At 31.7% G+C, this 15,298-nt stretch overlaps 2 protein-coding genes and 2 long non-coding RNA genes across 7 annotated transcripts in view; 2 read left to right on the top strand and 2 right to left on the bottom strand.

Annotated features, from left to right (window-relative positions):
• Positions 1-465: 465 nt before the first annotated feature.
• Positions 466-5,345, bottom strand: LOC147906935 (uncharacterized). Its single transcript, XR_015548008.1, has 3 exons — positions 4,521-5,345; positions 897-1,043; positions 466-819 (listed from the first exon to the last, which is right to left on the bottom strand). It is a non-coding gene; the product is annotated as an uncharacterized LOC147906935 (long non-coding RNA).
• Positions 4,043-7,202, top strand: LOC105145302 (uncharacterized). The gene is made up of 4 exons (XM_011054757.2): positions 4,043-4,499; positions 5,352-5,445; positions 5,885-6,330; positions 6,703-7,202. Exons 1-4 carry the CDS (start codon positions 4,396-4,398, stop codon positions 6,875-6,877), a joined length of 819 nt encoding a protein of 272 aa, XP_011053059.1. The 5' UTR covers positions 4,043-4,395; the 3' UTR covers positions 6,878-7,202.
• Positions 6,861-15,298, bottom strand: part of LOC105145304 (uncharacterized) — a 36,416-nt gene continuing 27,978 nt past the window's right edge. The window contains exons 1-6 of one of the 3 annotated variants that reach the window (XM_011054758.2): positions 9,100-9,487; positions 8,229-8,447; positions 7,910-8,072; positions 7,652-7,839; positions 7,358-7,520; positions 6,861-7,313 (exon numbers count right to left, since the gene is read on the bottom strand). In XM_011054758.2, coding sequence (XP_011053060.2) covers positions 7,172-7,313; positions 7,358-7,520; positions 7,652-7,839; positions 7,910-8,072; positions 8,229-8,447; positions 9,100-9,229 — 1,005 coding nt within the window. In that variant the 5' untranslated portion in view covers positions 9,230-9,487 and the 3' untranslated portion in view covers positions 6,861-7,171. Of the gene's footprint in view, positions 7,314-7,357; positions 7,521-7,651; positions 7,840-7,909; positions 8,073-8,228; positions 8,448-9,099; positions 9,488-15,298 lie in introns of those variants that run through there. The other 2 variants (XM_087415191.1, XM_087415193.1) reach the window with 2 other exon arrangements.
• LOC147906934 (uncharacterized) lies at positions 9,927-13,960 on the top strand. Of its 2 annotated transcripts, none has more exons than XR_015548000.1 (2): positions 9,927-10,389; positions 13,382-13,960. It is a non-coding gene; the product is annotated as an uncharacterized LOC147906934 (long non-coding RNA). The 2 variants fall into 2 exon arrangements; XR_015548001.1 differs by lacking the exon at positions 9,927-10,389 and adding an exon at positions 11,322-11,813.

Below are 15,298 nucleotides of genomic sequence, written 5' to 3'. Positions count from 1 at the left end.
ATTCCAGATATTACGTTACATGAAATTCATTTCATCTCCATATCTTTCAAAGTATATTATTTTTACATATTCCTATAAAAATATATATAAATGTGTGTGTATATATATATATATATATATATATATATATATAATTTTTATATATTATCACAAATTATATTAACGTTATCAATTGTTATTCAACATTTAAATTGACAATCTATGTTCACATTCGAATACATTAACCGCTGTTTAAATGAATATATTTATTTATTGATTTATTTGTTTGTTCAAGCGAATGATGTTTGTATAATATAGATTGTAAGAGAGAAGGACGGACACAGGAGAAAAATCTGAAGTCGCATTCGCACCGCAATGTCGTATTCAGAAGCAATATTCTAAAGCGATGAGAGAACAACGGCTCACGCGCGATCAGATTTAATACTCTTTGCTCTGCCAGGATTCTGGAATAACAAAATACTATTACGATACAGGTACTATAGAGATATATTGTATTATGATATCGGGAGAAAAAGTGGATCTCTGTGGTTCGACCATTCTGACTTTTGCTCCGACTTTTCCCAAGTAGTTTCTCAATGAACTATGTACATATATAATTTCCGATATATATACATACATATTACATAGGATGTTTCAAAGCTTTATTGACAAGCTTCCAGAACAGCTTCTCGTCGAAGGGAATGTTCCTTGCGTCGCCTGCATTTATTACCGTCACTTACTTTTTTTACATATTAACTTCCCTTAATCGCTTGTCGCAGTTGCGAGCAGTTTTCGGCATTCCGACGTTGTGGAAGCTTGCCAAGGGATTCTGAATATCTCCTATAATGTTAATTTTATACTATGTATACATAGCGATATACATAATGGAGTGTAACGTGTTATATATGCGTACATACGGGGCGGTCTTCTGACTGGTCTCTTTAAGGACGGCTTCGATCGAAATCCGATTAACTTGATTGACGAGTAATTCAACCGGTAGAATTGCTTAAAGCGAAATTTCTGACTGCAATTTGTTGCCCCCAATCTCTCCTTCCATATATATGCTGAAAATTAATAATTCCATTTATGAAATTGTTAATTGGTAATTCTGCTTATAAAATTGTATTTATAAAATCAATATGTATATATTATTCTATATAGATTTTATATAATTTATTACATATATTTATAAAATTAATAAGCATATTAATTTAAAAAATTCATAATTCCATTTATTATATTATAAATTAATAATTCCATTATTTTAAAAAATTAACATTTTTTTTAAGTTACAAAAAAGTGCAAGAATTACTCGAAAAAATAGAAAAAATAGAAAGTCTTCATAAATTTAAAATATAAAAAATTTTTTAAAATAATCATATTTTTTAAAATTTTTTATATTTTAAATTTATGAAGACTTTCTATTTTTAAAAATATTACGAAGAATTTTTTAATATGTCGTTCTGATTAATTCAGAATTTAGTCAAAGTCGCCTTGAATTTACAGTGACTTGAAGTTGTTCTACTGAATGAACGAGTTTTATTCCGGGGCGCTTCGTTAAAACCGCGTCAGATTAAGATTGCGTATTCATTAAGAAGAGACTGGAGATTATAATTCCATTAATCAGAGCTGAACGGACTAAGATCAAAGATATCTGATTCATAAGATTCTAGTCTCCAATTCGCATTCGTCGAATGCATAGCTGATTGCGAATTCGATCGTTTGTACTACTCAGCACTGCTGCAAGCTGAAGACTACTGTACATGTAGCTATTTAATGGTAAAAACATAATGTAAACATATTGACCGATGAAATAGACGGTGTTAATATCGTTGTATTTTTGGCGAAATATATATTGAATATTTTGCCGGTCAAAGTACTCATATTGCGCTTTTACCCTTGACTGCCTTCATGTATGTATAGCGGTTTTCATAGCATTACAGAACGGAAGGCTCGTTCTTTGTAGCTGAGCTTTTAATACGTGTTATCTTATCTCTTTTTTCTTTTCAATGTTCAATCACGTGCCCTTTCATTTTAAATGCAAAAAGTTATATAACAATGCGTGGCTGCAAAGAACAGATTCAGATTTATTCTTTACAGCTGAACCTTTTGTATGCACATTGATATGAATAGAAGGCACATGCTAATATCCTTGCTCTTTCTATTCTAAACATTTAATTATATATCTATTCTATTTTAAGTAAAGAAGAAAATATTCTATTTTAAGTGAAAAAGAAAATATAATATAGCTCCGCTACAAAGAGCGGTGGTGAAAAATTTTCTGAGAATTTTTTATATAATTTTTCAGAACTTTTCATAAATTTCGGAATTTTTCACAAATTTTACATAATTTTATAACATTTTAGAAAATTTCTCGGATCTGAATTGAAACACTTCTCAGAAATGTTGAGAAAGTTTTTTATTTTTCTTAGAATTGTATACAGGCCAAAAGTTTGTGTGAAAACACTTTCTAAAAATTTTATAATCAGAAAATTTTTTTATCATTTAATTATAATATATATCTATTTTATTTTAAGAAAATATAACATACATTGAGAAAAAAATGCTGTTGATTCAATTAAAGTCTATATTATGAGCTGTCACTAACATAAGTGATTAATTCATGTATATTGTTATTGATATAAAGGCATAAATTATTATTTCAATAATCAAGGCCTTTATGTTAGTGATAGTCCGTAATATAGACTTTAATTAAATCAACAGCATTTTTTTCTCAGTGTAGCTCAGCTACAAATACTCTGGCGAAAAATTTTCTGATCATTTATATAATTTTTCAACATTTTTATGTAAATTTCAGAATTTCTCTGATAAATAAATTCTATGTAATTTTATAACTTTTTAAAAAATTTTTCTTTTTGAAATAATCTATATAATTTCCGAAGAAATACAAAATCTAAAGAAGTTTAGGTACTTTTTTTTAATTTTCATAAATTCAAAATATGAAAAATTCTTAAAAATATGCGAATTTTTTCACCAAAGCCGACTTCCTATTACTTCATAGCTGTCGAATTATGTTCGCTAGGATACGCAAGTGTATATATGCATATATAGTTAAGGTAGACGATAGAAAGAAAAAAGATAGAGAGAAAAAAAAAGAGGAGGCGAGAAAGAGAATTATGCATCGGACCAGTAGAGAGATCATTAGCGAAAAAAGCGTCTCGAAGCGTAAATAATAAAAGCGCGCTCAAACTCGCTCGTTATTTGAAAATCGCAGTGTGCTGCGATTATGCGAAATCACGTAAACGCACTGTGCCCCTCGTGTATACACACCAATTTCAATAAAAGCGGCAGCTCTTGTCTTGTAGGAAACACCATCGCACTTGTACCATTTACCTTTCTACATTCAGTTTCAAGTAAAGCTGGAATAAGCGAATGCCTTCAAAAAATATATCGGAATCTTTCGATAAATAATCATTCCTCGATTTAACGATTTAAAAAAAGTTCTTTTGTTATTGCATACATATTTCAATTGCAAAATTTGAAATATTTCAAAAATTTTTCATGAAATTCTTCAAAATGTATAAATATATCCAGGAAATATCAAAAGTCCCGGGAAAAAAAGTTATATGGCCATATTTTATATATAATTATATATAAAACATTTTTTTCGGGGGTTTTTTAAATATATACATTCTTTTTTTTATAATATTTGTTTTTATAATTTTTATAATATATAGCATTTAAAATATTTTAATGCAATATTTTTAAATATTTTATAAATATTCACAAAATATTTTTGAAATATTCCAAACAATTATTCATATAAACAATTTTTTTGTACCGAGTGGGTCATATTCAAATAAATGAAAAGAAAGAGGAACTTATAAGACATAGTTTATAAAAAAAAGATAGAGAAAAAAAGTACTTATGCCCATATTCAGATCTTGTACTTAAGGCTTCCTTAAATTTATCTTTAGATGCTCAGTAGCCAATGAAATTCGTAGAGTATCTGAAGATAAATTTAAGGAAGCCTTAAATATAAAGCTTGACTATGAATATGGGTATTAATCTCTGTTCGAAAAGGATGAACGTGGGAATTTGAGAAAAAAGAGAAAGAGAAACGGCGCGATTCTCTACAACTTCACGTCGTTATACATGCGAGAATGAACCTAACCTTACCTAACCTTCATTGTCAATAAACGCGTCCCTAAAAGGATAGGTAAAAAAGCGAAGGAGTCATCAGTTCCAATTTTTATCTATCAAATCGAGTATTCGTACAAAAAGAAAAGGAAAATCTTAAAGAAGAAGGAGAAAAACAAATGGATACGTGATATTTAATTTTATCATTTAATTCTGCGTAAAGTTAAAGGAAAAGATTTGCTGCCTTTTAACGGCAGTCCATCCTTTTCGTAAATAAATTAATTTTTGTAAAAGGAGAGGAAAAAACGCGAAGAAATGATGAACGAGAAGATGATGGATGCACGAAGGCGCGAGAGAGAGCTGATCGGATTACGCGGAGTTCCTGAGGCTTGGAGTAGATCCCCGACGCAAATCGAATAGTATGTAGACACGATAGATACCTTCATTAAATAGAACGTATAGAACTTTTACGACATATTAGTAGCTTGATCGTTGCTGTATTCACTTGGATCGTCGATCCTGACAACAGCATCCGCCGAGAAAGAATTAACTCTGAAAACGATTACTTGTAATTTGTATCCTTTGAGGTTATGATTGGTTCTGTTACGTTATTATTAATTCATTACTCGCGTGGAATGTCCAGAGTATCCCAGCCTTATAAATTCACTAAATGTATGAATGTTATTTATACACAATACATTTAGTATAAATTATTTCACAATTTAAAAAAAATGCATTTATCTTAATTTAAAGGAATAGAATATAGGAACAGAATATAACAAATGTTATTGGATATTCCATATTTCACAATTTTAAAAAATTGAATTTATCTTTATTTAAAGAATGTAGAGAATATGATAAATTTTTTATATTTATTTAATTGTGAATTATTGTAGGATGTCCAGGATACTCCAATTTTATAAATTCAAATATATGAATGTTATTTGTATTCTTTATTATAATTATTGCAAATTTTTCACAAAAAGAAATTGTATTTATTTTTATTAAAATAATATATAGAATATAATAAATATTTATATATTTGTAAATCAAAGAGAACAATAAAGAATGAAATATAATGTTGGAATGTCAGAAATATATCATATAAGTAATTAAGTTAATCATGCGAGTAATGTAAGATTAATACATTAACTTACTAAATTGAGTTCTAAAAATTTGAATAGATTATACTAGTAGTTTATATTAAAACAATACATCAACAATACAATGTGACATAATATTGAAGTTTCGATTTGTTATTGCATTTGCAGTAGCTCAGATGAGGAGGACGAAGATTTGAGTAAACATAAGAACAATATTTTACTAAAGGATCGCAAGAGGAAGAGACATGATGCTAAAAAGAAGGTACTGGATTAATTACGGTCAACATTTAATCAAACAATAATATTCAATTAAATACAGTGAATGCTAAAACTTTTCAGCCAACATATAATTTTATGACAATTTTTGACAGTCTTTTTTCCAATTTATAAGTTAATAAAATTTTTGTTACAACTGTTGCAAAATTCTTCAATACGATTATTTCTTGCTTTTGGTTTCTTATAAATCTAAACCAATCATATTGAAGAATTTTATAACATTTTTAGTTGCAAAGCTGCTTCTTTGCTGAACACAGCTAATATTTTTAATACTAGATTATATTAAATTATACTTGTATACTAGATTTTTATTTGTAAAAATTTTTTATCTAAGCAATACAATAAAATTACTTATTTAGCCGAAAATTTTTAGCAGCCAGTAGCCAATATGTGGAAAAATAATAATAATAATATTAAATGTTTAGAAGAGCAAGAAACTGAAGAAGGAGAAGAAGGCAAGAAAAGAGAAAAAGAGGGAAAAAAAGGCAAAGAGAGAAGCGAGGAGAGAGAAGAGGAAGAAAAAGAAAGCGAAGAAAGAAACGGACAGTAGTAGCTCTGACGATAGTGATAGCAGCAACAGCAACGATGAGGAGGTCTGGGTAGAAAAAACTACCATTCTTGATAAGCCGAAGCCAAAGAAAGGCTCGAGTTCGGATGACAGTGGAGACGATGGTATGGTTGGACCCGCCCCGAAACCGCACGTGACTCTCTCAGCCAAAGATTTTGGTAAGGCCTTGCTACCAGGCGAGGGTGCAGCAATGGCAGCTTACGTCGCCGAAGGAAAACGCATACCCAGGAGAGGTGAGATCGGGCTAACATCAGAGGAGATTGCGGCGTATGAATCTGTCGGTTACGTCATGAGTGGCAGCAGGTAATGCATATCAAATACGTAGAAAATTTTGATTTCTTTAATTTCTACTTTATAGAATGATAATAAATTTTCAACGTCTCATACTGAAAGTAGTTGATTATCCAAATATATAAAATTATATTCGACTCACTATTCCAATCGTTACTAATGGAAGTTTTCGATAATCTTAAATACCAAATAAAATATAAAACAAGATATTTTTTTACTGCTTGTCAGTTAAACATCCTCCAATCGTTACTAATGGAAGTTTTCGATAATCTTAAATACCAAATAAAATATAAAACAAGATATTTTTTTACTGCTTGTCAGTTAAACATCCTTTATTTTTATTTAAATAATTTTGATTTTAATCTTTTTCTATCTTTTCTAAAGGCATCGTCGCATGGAAGCGGTTCGTATCCGAAAGGAAAATCAGATCTATTCTGCCGACGAGAAGCGTGCCTTGGCAATGTTCAGCAAAGAAGAACGGCAGAAGAGGGAAAATCTTATATTGGGACAGTTTAGAGAGATGATTAATCACAAGAAAATGGTACAGGAGAAGAATTGAAGATTTTATTATAGTCTATAAAACATTAACATAAATTCTTGTGTATATACATATTGTATAATTCTAAGCTTTTGTAAATTGTAGGAAGATAATGTATATAAAAATATCAGTCTATGTACATATTTAAATAATTATCTGTTTTCTCAATTTTTCGTAAAATAGTTTTATCAACGGCAAACAATATCTAACAATATTGCCTCAAAATAAAACTATCTTTTGTTAGTGCAACAATAGAGTATCTCAAAATGCTATATGTGTGTGTGTGTGTGTGTGTGTGTGTGTTTGTGTTAAAAATCAGTGCAATAATGAAAATATTCTAATTCCACTTTTGTGTTCCACTATCGTTCTTTTTTTATTTTTCCTTCTTTTCTTCTCTTCGTTTCCACTCCTCCCAACCTCCTTCAAAATTAAATACCCTGCAAAACAATATAGAGCTCTATTATAAATTTCTACTAGTGATTCTGAAAGATATTGTCATACTGTTTGTATCCCAATTCCTGTATCTGTTTTTGGACACGTTCGGATCTGTTGCCAGAGCGACAACTAAATATGATCTTTGTGTCTTTAGTCGGCTTGGGTTTACCGTATTTTTCCTCAAAATCTTCCTCCGAAAGTTCTTTGAATTCTTTAACAACATCATTCGCTATAACAGGTGTATATTTACTTATTGTTATACATATATTATTTATACGATAATTATACCATATTATGTATGACATTTGAGAAATTAATAGTGAAGTTTCAACATTTAGAAATTCAACGAAAGATTCTTACATTTTATATTAATACTTTCTGATATTTTGCCAGTTTCAGCTAATTCTTCAGGCTCTCTAACATCGACGATCAGAACATCCGACTTCTTTTGATCTTCCAATAACTGATCATATTTGATTATAAAAGTTTGTCTTTCTGGATTTTGTTTGTCGTGCCACTCCTTGAAACTTCCTTTGTATAAATATACTCTGCAAAACAGAATACAAAACTCCATTATAATAAATCCCTACTAATAAAATTCTGAAAGATATTGCATACTGTGTGTATCCTTTTTCATTCATCTTTTTTGCCGCATTCTCAGCTCTTTTACCAGAGTAGCAACTAAATATCATTTTTGTGTGTTTAACCGGTTTAGGTATCCCGTATTTTTTTTGGAACTTTTTAGCCTCAAGGTTTACGAGTTCATTAACGACATCATCCTCTGAAACAAATGTATAATTACTTACTATAATTACTTATTTATAGATTATTCTTATGTTATATTATTCTTCTAATTATACAACATTATTACTATGTGACGTTTGAGAAATGAACAATAAACTTTCCAAAATTTATACACACAATGAAAGATTTATACCTCTTATATTAATGGTTTTTGGTATTTGGCCGTAATGCTGAATTTCTTTAGGTTCTCTAACGTCAATGAGCAGAAAATCTGGCTTCTCCTTCTCTAATTCTCGCAGTAAGTCTAAATAATAAATTGTAAATTCTTCTTTTGTTGCCATTCCGTTTTTGCACAGAACTTCAATATTCTTTTCTCGATATGATATACTCGAAGAATACAAGGTCCTTGTCACTGAAAAGAAAGTCATAGGTTACAAACACTGAGATATATTTCAAATATTTAACATAAAAATTTTCTATTTCATTAATGAATTTCAGCAATCACTTTCAAAAAAGTAATAAATAAACAAATAAAACACAAAAGGAAAAAGAATTCTGAAAAAAGATTCTGCGTTAATAATATTGGAAAAATAATGGCTTTCAAATTCGCTGGGATATTTTATAGATTTGGGGATATCCTATCTAATCAAATTAAGTTTTATCAAACAAAATCAATTAAAAAATGACCAATTTTTGTTGTGTGGCACATTTAAAAAATACTAAATACTCTTAATCCAATAAAACCGAAAAATATCTTTATTTATTACTTATTTATTATTTATTATTAAATTATTTATTTTTTAACAACTATGTCTTAATACTTTTATGCATAGATAATGAGATGAATGAATTGATATAAAGAAAATATATAGTTTCTTTTTTAATTTACATAATTCTTTCTTCAAAATTACATATTTTTTTAAAAAACATTTCACCAGGTCTACAAAATATCACACTTCCAATCGATTTGATCATTTTTTTCATTAGTTGAAGTCTTTTATACAAATCAGTATTGTGATTTTTCTAAATCTCTCATTTTTATCATAGAAAAGTTACATGCGTACGATTGTCTATATTCGGACGATTAAACGTAATTTCCAAAAATTGTCGACAACTCGTCGATACGTGTCGATTTCTGCGAGAACAACTCGATAATACGAACGCTTGACACAGCTGCCGAGAAAATTTATACATAATGTTAACTTTTTGTCGCTAAGCGATTACTGTCATGATACACATAATTGTGATGATACGCATAATACTGTAAGTGCGACTCAGAGAGACATTATTAGAGCTATTGTATTATTCTATCTCCATTGTTTATCAGACGTAAAACAAGGATAGAATAATATAAATAATGCTAATAGCGTCTCCCCGAACGCACTTCGTGATACATGTAAATTGTTCATCTAGATTCTAGCTAATAGGTTTGTTTAGAAATCCTATAGTGTAACAGATTCGCAAAGTGTCACGTGATCTAGATATTTCTCTGAGTGGCTGGAATAATTCGTAGTAGCTGCCATATTGAATTTACTATCAATTCATTCAACATCGACTCCTGTCGACTGCTGTGGAATGAGCTTAATAAACTCATCCTTCAATGTTTTGTGAATATTTATCTATTATTTCACGCATTGAATGTTGCATACCTTATGTACAGAATTTACATTCCTCATCACCATGCCAATGAATTGCGCCGCATATCGCTGTTGGCATGGTGATGAGGAATGTAAATTCTGTATATAAGGTATGCAACATTCAATGCGTGAAATAATAGATAAATATTCACAAAACATTGAAGGATGAGTTTATTAAGCTCGTTCCACAGCAGTCGACAGGAGTCGATGTTGAGTGAATTGATAGTAAATTCAATATGGCAGCTACTACGAATTACTCCAGCCAATCAGAGAAATATCTCGATCACGTGACACTTTGTGAATCTTTGTTACACTATAGGGTCTCTATAGGTTACACTATAGGTTTGTCGCATCGCGTGCTCCAACGTGTTTCAATATACTCTTATCATAGTTCTCACTCATTCCAATGCATTCATTAGAATGAATAAGAACTATAGCAGGAGCATATTGGAGCATGTTGGAACATGCGACACGAACAAATCTAAGGCTGCGTTCGGAAACACTCACTGGTGTGTCACTAATCACACCAGCCGTTCGGAAATACTAGCTCGTGTGTACTCTGTGTGCACTAGTGTGAGATCGGAAGCGTCGAAAGAGTCACACCGAATGCCACTAAGGGTAAAATCAGACGGTGCGGAAAACGACTGCGGAATAGAGAATGCGTCATAGAAGCAACCAATCAGCATTCTTCTGCGTTATTCTGCACTTTTTCATCACGTAAGTTTTGTGTACTATGTTCACATGATGCGTCAAAGATGTATCCAGCATGAATATAATTTAAAAATTACTTCATATTAATAATTTGTTTATTAAAATGAAATATAATTTTTTAAATTATAAAAACAATTATCACTAGTGTAGTATTTAATGTGTTTTACAATTAATATTTACAATCTCATAACAATTTTTTGAACTGCTTTAACACATTTACTATCATTTTTCCGTATGAATATAGCACACAAAACTGGCGTGATGGAAAAGTGCGGAAAAGAGCACACTGAAATCGCACGTAATGCATCATTGTTTTTTTATCTTGATATCTATATTTATGCATTCATTTTATTATTTTGCTTCATTCGTCTCGACATTACGCAATTCCATCATATCAATCAGCATCAAATTATTTTAATCTCTCAAAATGACGGTTTATTACAAGAACAATAACGCACTCGCTATTCCGCAACATCAAATGCGGAATAGCGCTGAGTGGTTGTTTCAATGACGCATTCTCTATTCCGCAATCCTATTCCGCACTGTATGATTTCACCCTTAGGGTGATACCATTTCATGATTGATACCCAGTGTTACAACTGCTCATTGAGCGCTCAGTGAGCTCTTACATCTAATGGTATATTCCAATGGATCCAAAAATATAAACCAAATAGATGTAAGAGCTCTCAAGAGTCATTCTGTCTTTGTTTCTTATTGTATGGCTGCGTTCAGCGGACTCAACAGTTGAGTGAGCACTCATTACTATTGGTGTATTCTTTTGGATCATCCAATCAGCATTTTATCTGGGAGAATACATATCAATAGCAGCGATCGTTCACTCAACTGTTGAGTCCGTTGAACGCTTCCAATTTGTATTTTTTGCTGAAAAGCTCCCATAATGGTTGTATTCCAAAATTCACTGCCAGCTGAAAATCTACAGTCTACGTTGCGTATATTATATATTTTCTTTACTAATAATGAATTTTGGAACACAGCTAATATGTGTCAAAAGAAGCAATGAAAATAAAGTTGACAAGTGTCCCGCATTAAAAACGATATGCGTTTTATGATTTATCTAGTCATTTTAGCGTCAATAAAGGTCTATTCAGATTTAAACGTAACGTTGGAAATGCCATTATATAAAATTTAAAAAAATTATGGTCGATTCATCCGCTCTCATTTCAAAACCATCTAAAGCAGCATCTATAATGAAATTTTAAGCCTAAAACTTAAGCCCGTTCAAAACGCGTTTACAACGATGTTAGCACGTTGATATGCTATAATTTACGTTATCCATATTATTTCAGAGATATTAATTTATGTTATCCACATTATTTTAGAATTTTAGAAATAAAAACGTGCTTTATCGATAAAAGCGCGTTCTGAATACGTGCCAGAATGTTGGAGTGTCAGAAATATATCATACGCAAGTAATCAAGTTAAAAAAAAATCACGCGAGTAATGTAAAAATGGAATCTCTCATGAGGTATATTTATCATTTAACCGTGTAATCAATCAGAAGCGATCTGATGTTTCTTGTTTTACTGATTATTGATTGGTTAACGTGATTACGTGATACGTAGCAAATATACCTCATGGGACTCCACCCTGAGACTAATGTATTAACTTTTATCAAATTGAGCTCTAAGAATTTGAATAAATTATTAGGTGTACAACTTTTCTTCCGCCGTTTTCCTATAGATAGCTTTAGCGGTAAGTGGTGGTCGAAATAAATAGATCATAGACGTCATACAATAAACTTGGGCATCTGTCAACATAACTCCATAGAAACATTAGTCGATTTGTGTCTGCATCATAAAGTTATTCTCGATTGAAAATGTCAGTTTACGAGCCAAATTCTCGTCATTTGGGGGAGGTTTTAATTTTCTGCTTCAATATGAAAAAATCTGCAACTGATCGAATGCTCTCAAATACTTATGGTGAGGCCGCTATTAGTGAAAGAACGTGTCATGAGTGGTTTCAACGCTTCAAGAATGGTGATTGACATCGAAGATACCGGCATAGCGGTGGAAGGGAGAAGGTTTTCGAAGATGCAGAATTGGAGGCATTACTTGATCAAGACTCGTGTCAAAATCAAGAAGAATTTACACGATCATTGAGACTCAACAAGCCATTTCAAAACGCCTCAAAGTCATGGGAATGATTCAGAAGCAAGGAAATTGCCATACGAGTTGAAGCCGAGAGATGTTGAACGGCGTTTGTTTGCTTGTGAACAGTTGCTTGAAAGACAAAGACGGAAAGGATTTCTGCATCGCATTGTGACTGGGGATGAAAAATGGGTTCATTACGATAACCCCAAGCGTAGAAAATCATGGGGAGTTCCCATGCTTCCATGGCCAAACCGAATATTCATGGCTCCAAGGTCATGCTCTATATTTGGTGGGACCAGCTCGGCGTAATGTATTATGAGCTGTTAAAACCGACTGAAACAATCACAGGCGATCAGTATCGAACGCAATTGATGCGTTTGAGCCGAGCATTGAAAGACAAACGGCCGCAATACAACGAGAGACACGATAAAGTGATTTTGCAGCATGACAATGCTCGACCCAATGTTGCGAAAGTGTCAAGACATACTTGGAAACGTTGAAATGGGAAGTCCTACCCCACCCGCCGTATTCTCCAGACGTTGCTCCCTCTGACTATCACTTGTTTCGATCAATGGCACACGGCCTGACTGACCAGCATTTCCGGTCTTATGAAGAAATAAAAAATTGGATCGATTCGTGGATCGCCTCAAAAGATGACCAGTTTTTTCGACGCGGGATTCGTACGCTGCCCGAAAAATAGGAGAAAGTAGTGGCCAGCGATGGACAATACTTTGAATCATAAATGTATAACTAGTTTTTTACAATAAAGCTTCGGAAAAAAAACGGCGGAAGCAAAGTTGTACACCTAATATATTAGCAGTTCATATTAAAACACTACATCTATGTAGCATAGTATTGAAGTCTCGGTATTGTTGTTTCATTTGCAGCAACTTAGATGAGGAGGATAAAGATTTGAATAAACACAAGAATAAACACAATATTTTACCAAAGGATCGCAAGAAAAAAAGGCATGATGCTAAAAAGAAGATACTGGATTAATTATAATCAACATCTAATCAAACAATGATATTCAATCAAATACAGTGGCTGCCAAAATTTTTTCAGCCAACATATAATTTTATGACAATTTCTGACTGTCTATTTTTATAAGTTAATAAAATTCTTGTTATAAGTTAAAAGAACACCATGATTGCATTCAAGAGAAAACAGTTTTACAACTGTTATAAAATTCTTTAATTCGATTGGTTCTTGCTTTTGGTTTCTTATAGATCCAAACATATAAGATTTGTTCGCGTCGCATATTCCAACGTTCTTCAATATGTTCCTACCATCAATATGTTCCTACTCACTCTTCTTCTTCTTCTGATTTCCCTTTGATTTTTCCGACTCAAATATAGAGTCACAGTACCATACAGAAATCGCGGATCACTAGATCCAATGAATAACTTCCTCGGAGAGCAGAGGTCTCAATTCGATTAAAATCTTGATCTTATTTTGAGATTATACTAGAGATCTTGATAGTGCTTTGAACCTTCCTAGTCACTTTAACGAGCGCCGACGATACTATTAAAAACTGTTAACTCTGAATAAATTTTCAGCGATATAAAAAGGGCCTCAAGGGCCCAGACGTAATTGAAGAACGCTTCAACATTATCGATAATTGATATAAATTTGCTATTATTAATATAAATGTTTGGCTCATACATTTTTAAATTCGTGATTTTTTTATTACATAAATGTTCCATAAATAAATATACATATTTATAAAGCTATAATAATATCCTATATGTTGCAGAAAAATTATAATTTTTTTCTCTGCAATTATTATCTCTGTTGATAATCAAACTTTGACGATAACACTGAAATCACAATTTTAAAGAAAAATCGAATATTATAGAGTTCTAAATGCGTAAATACGTCTACTAAATTAATAAATCATAAAATTTAGTACAATATTATCAGTTTTTAATTCTTAATCACTTCAATATTCACAAGGACGCGAACTCCCTTATGAATGTTGGTCTTTAATAGTATCTCGTCGGTGGTAGGAGCTACAATTGGAGGAATTAAGAGTATGTTGAAGTATGCAACGCAAACAAATCTATAATTTTCCAACCTTTTTAGCTTACCGCTCCATTTTCAAAATACTTTTTGTTCAGCGCCCTCTTGATCGTAATCGGTAAACTCTCTCTGAACTCTAAATAAAGCAACAAAACAAATTTTATACAGTGTAACGTCCGGCTATCAAAAACAAGCTGACAAACCGGCCGTCACTTTGGAGTACATATTATAGCTAGGAACCGCATGGCTTATCAAGTATAGCTGATCAAGCTGCACGATTTCTTTACCACGGGATCATGTGCCAACCGCGTGAGCCGCTATTACTACTCTTGCTATTACAACTCTTTTAAATAAGCTGTTTAAAGAAAAGAAATCATATCTATTTCGAAAAACACAACACTAAGGAAGGAGGACCTCCTTTCTTTAACCATCAAATTAAAGTAACTGTTTATTATAAAAGTCACGTATTTGCGCCATAAAATATTCCATAAAATACATGTAGGATTTCCACAAACTAATCTTTAAGACCGAGCGAAAACACAAAACGGCTAGCGATGTTTCGTATTAATTATATAATTACCGGAATTGAGCGCGAAATGCTCAGAGTCTCACAAACAATTCAATTTATCGAGTAGATATGTGAAACGCATACAACAAACTTTATAACAGACAGTTGCAAGTGCATTTTAATTATCATAAGAACATCAAACAACGAAGTCAAACACGGAGATTCATCTTGTATCCATGAAATAGCGATATCGTTAAAATTTAGCAAGTAATTG

This window comes from Acromyrmex echinatior, chromosome 17, assembly GCF_024713525.1.
Source record: "Acromyrmex echinatior isolate Ae372 chromosome 17, ASM2471352v2, whole genome shotgun sequence".
NCBI classification, from domain to species: domain Eukaryota; kingdom Metazoa; phylum Arthropoda; class Insecta; order Hymenoptera; family Formicidae; genus Acromyrmex; species Acromyrmex echinatior.
This window is presented reverse-complemented; position numbering and strand designations above follow the sequence as displayed.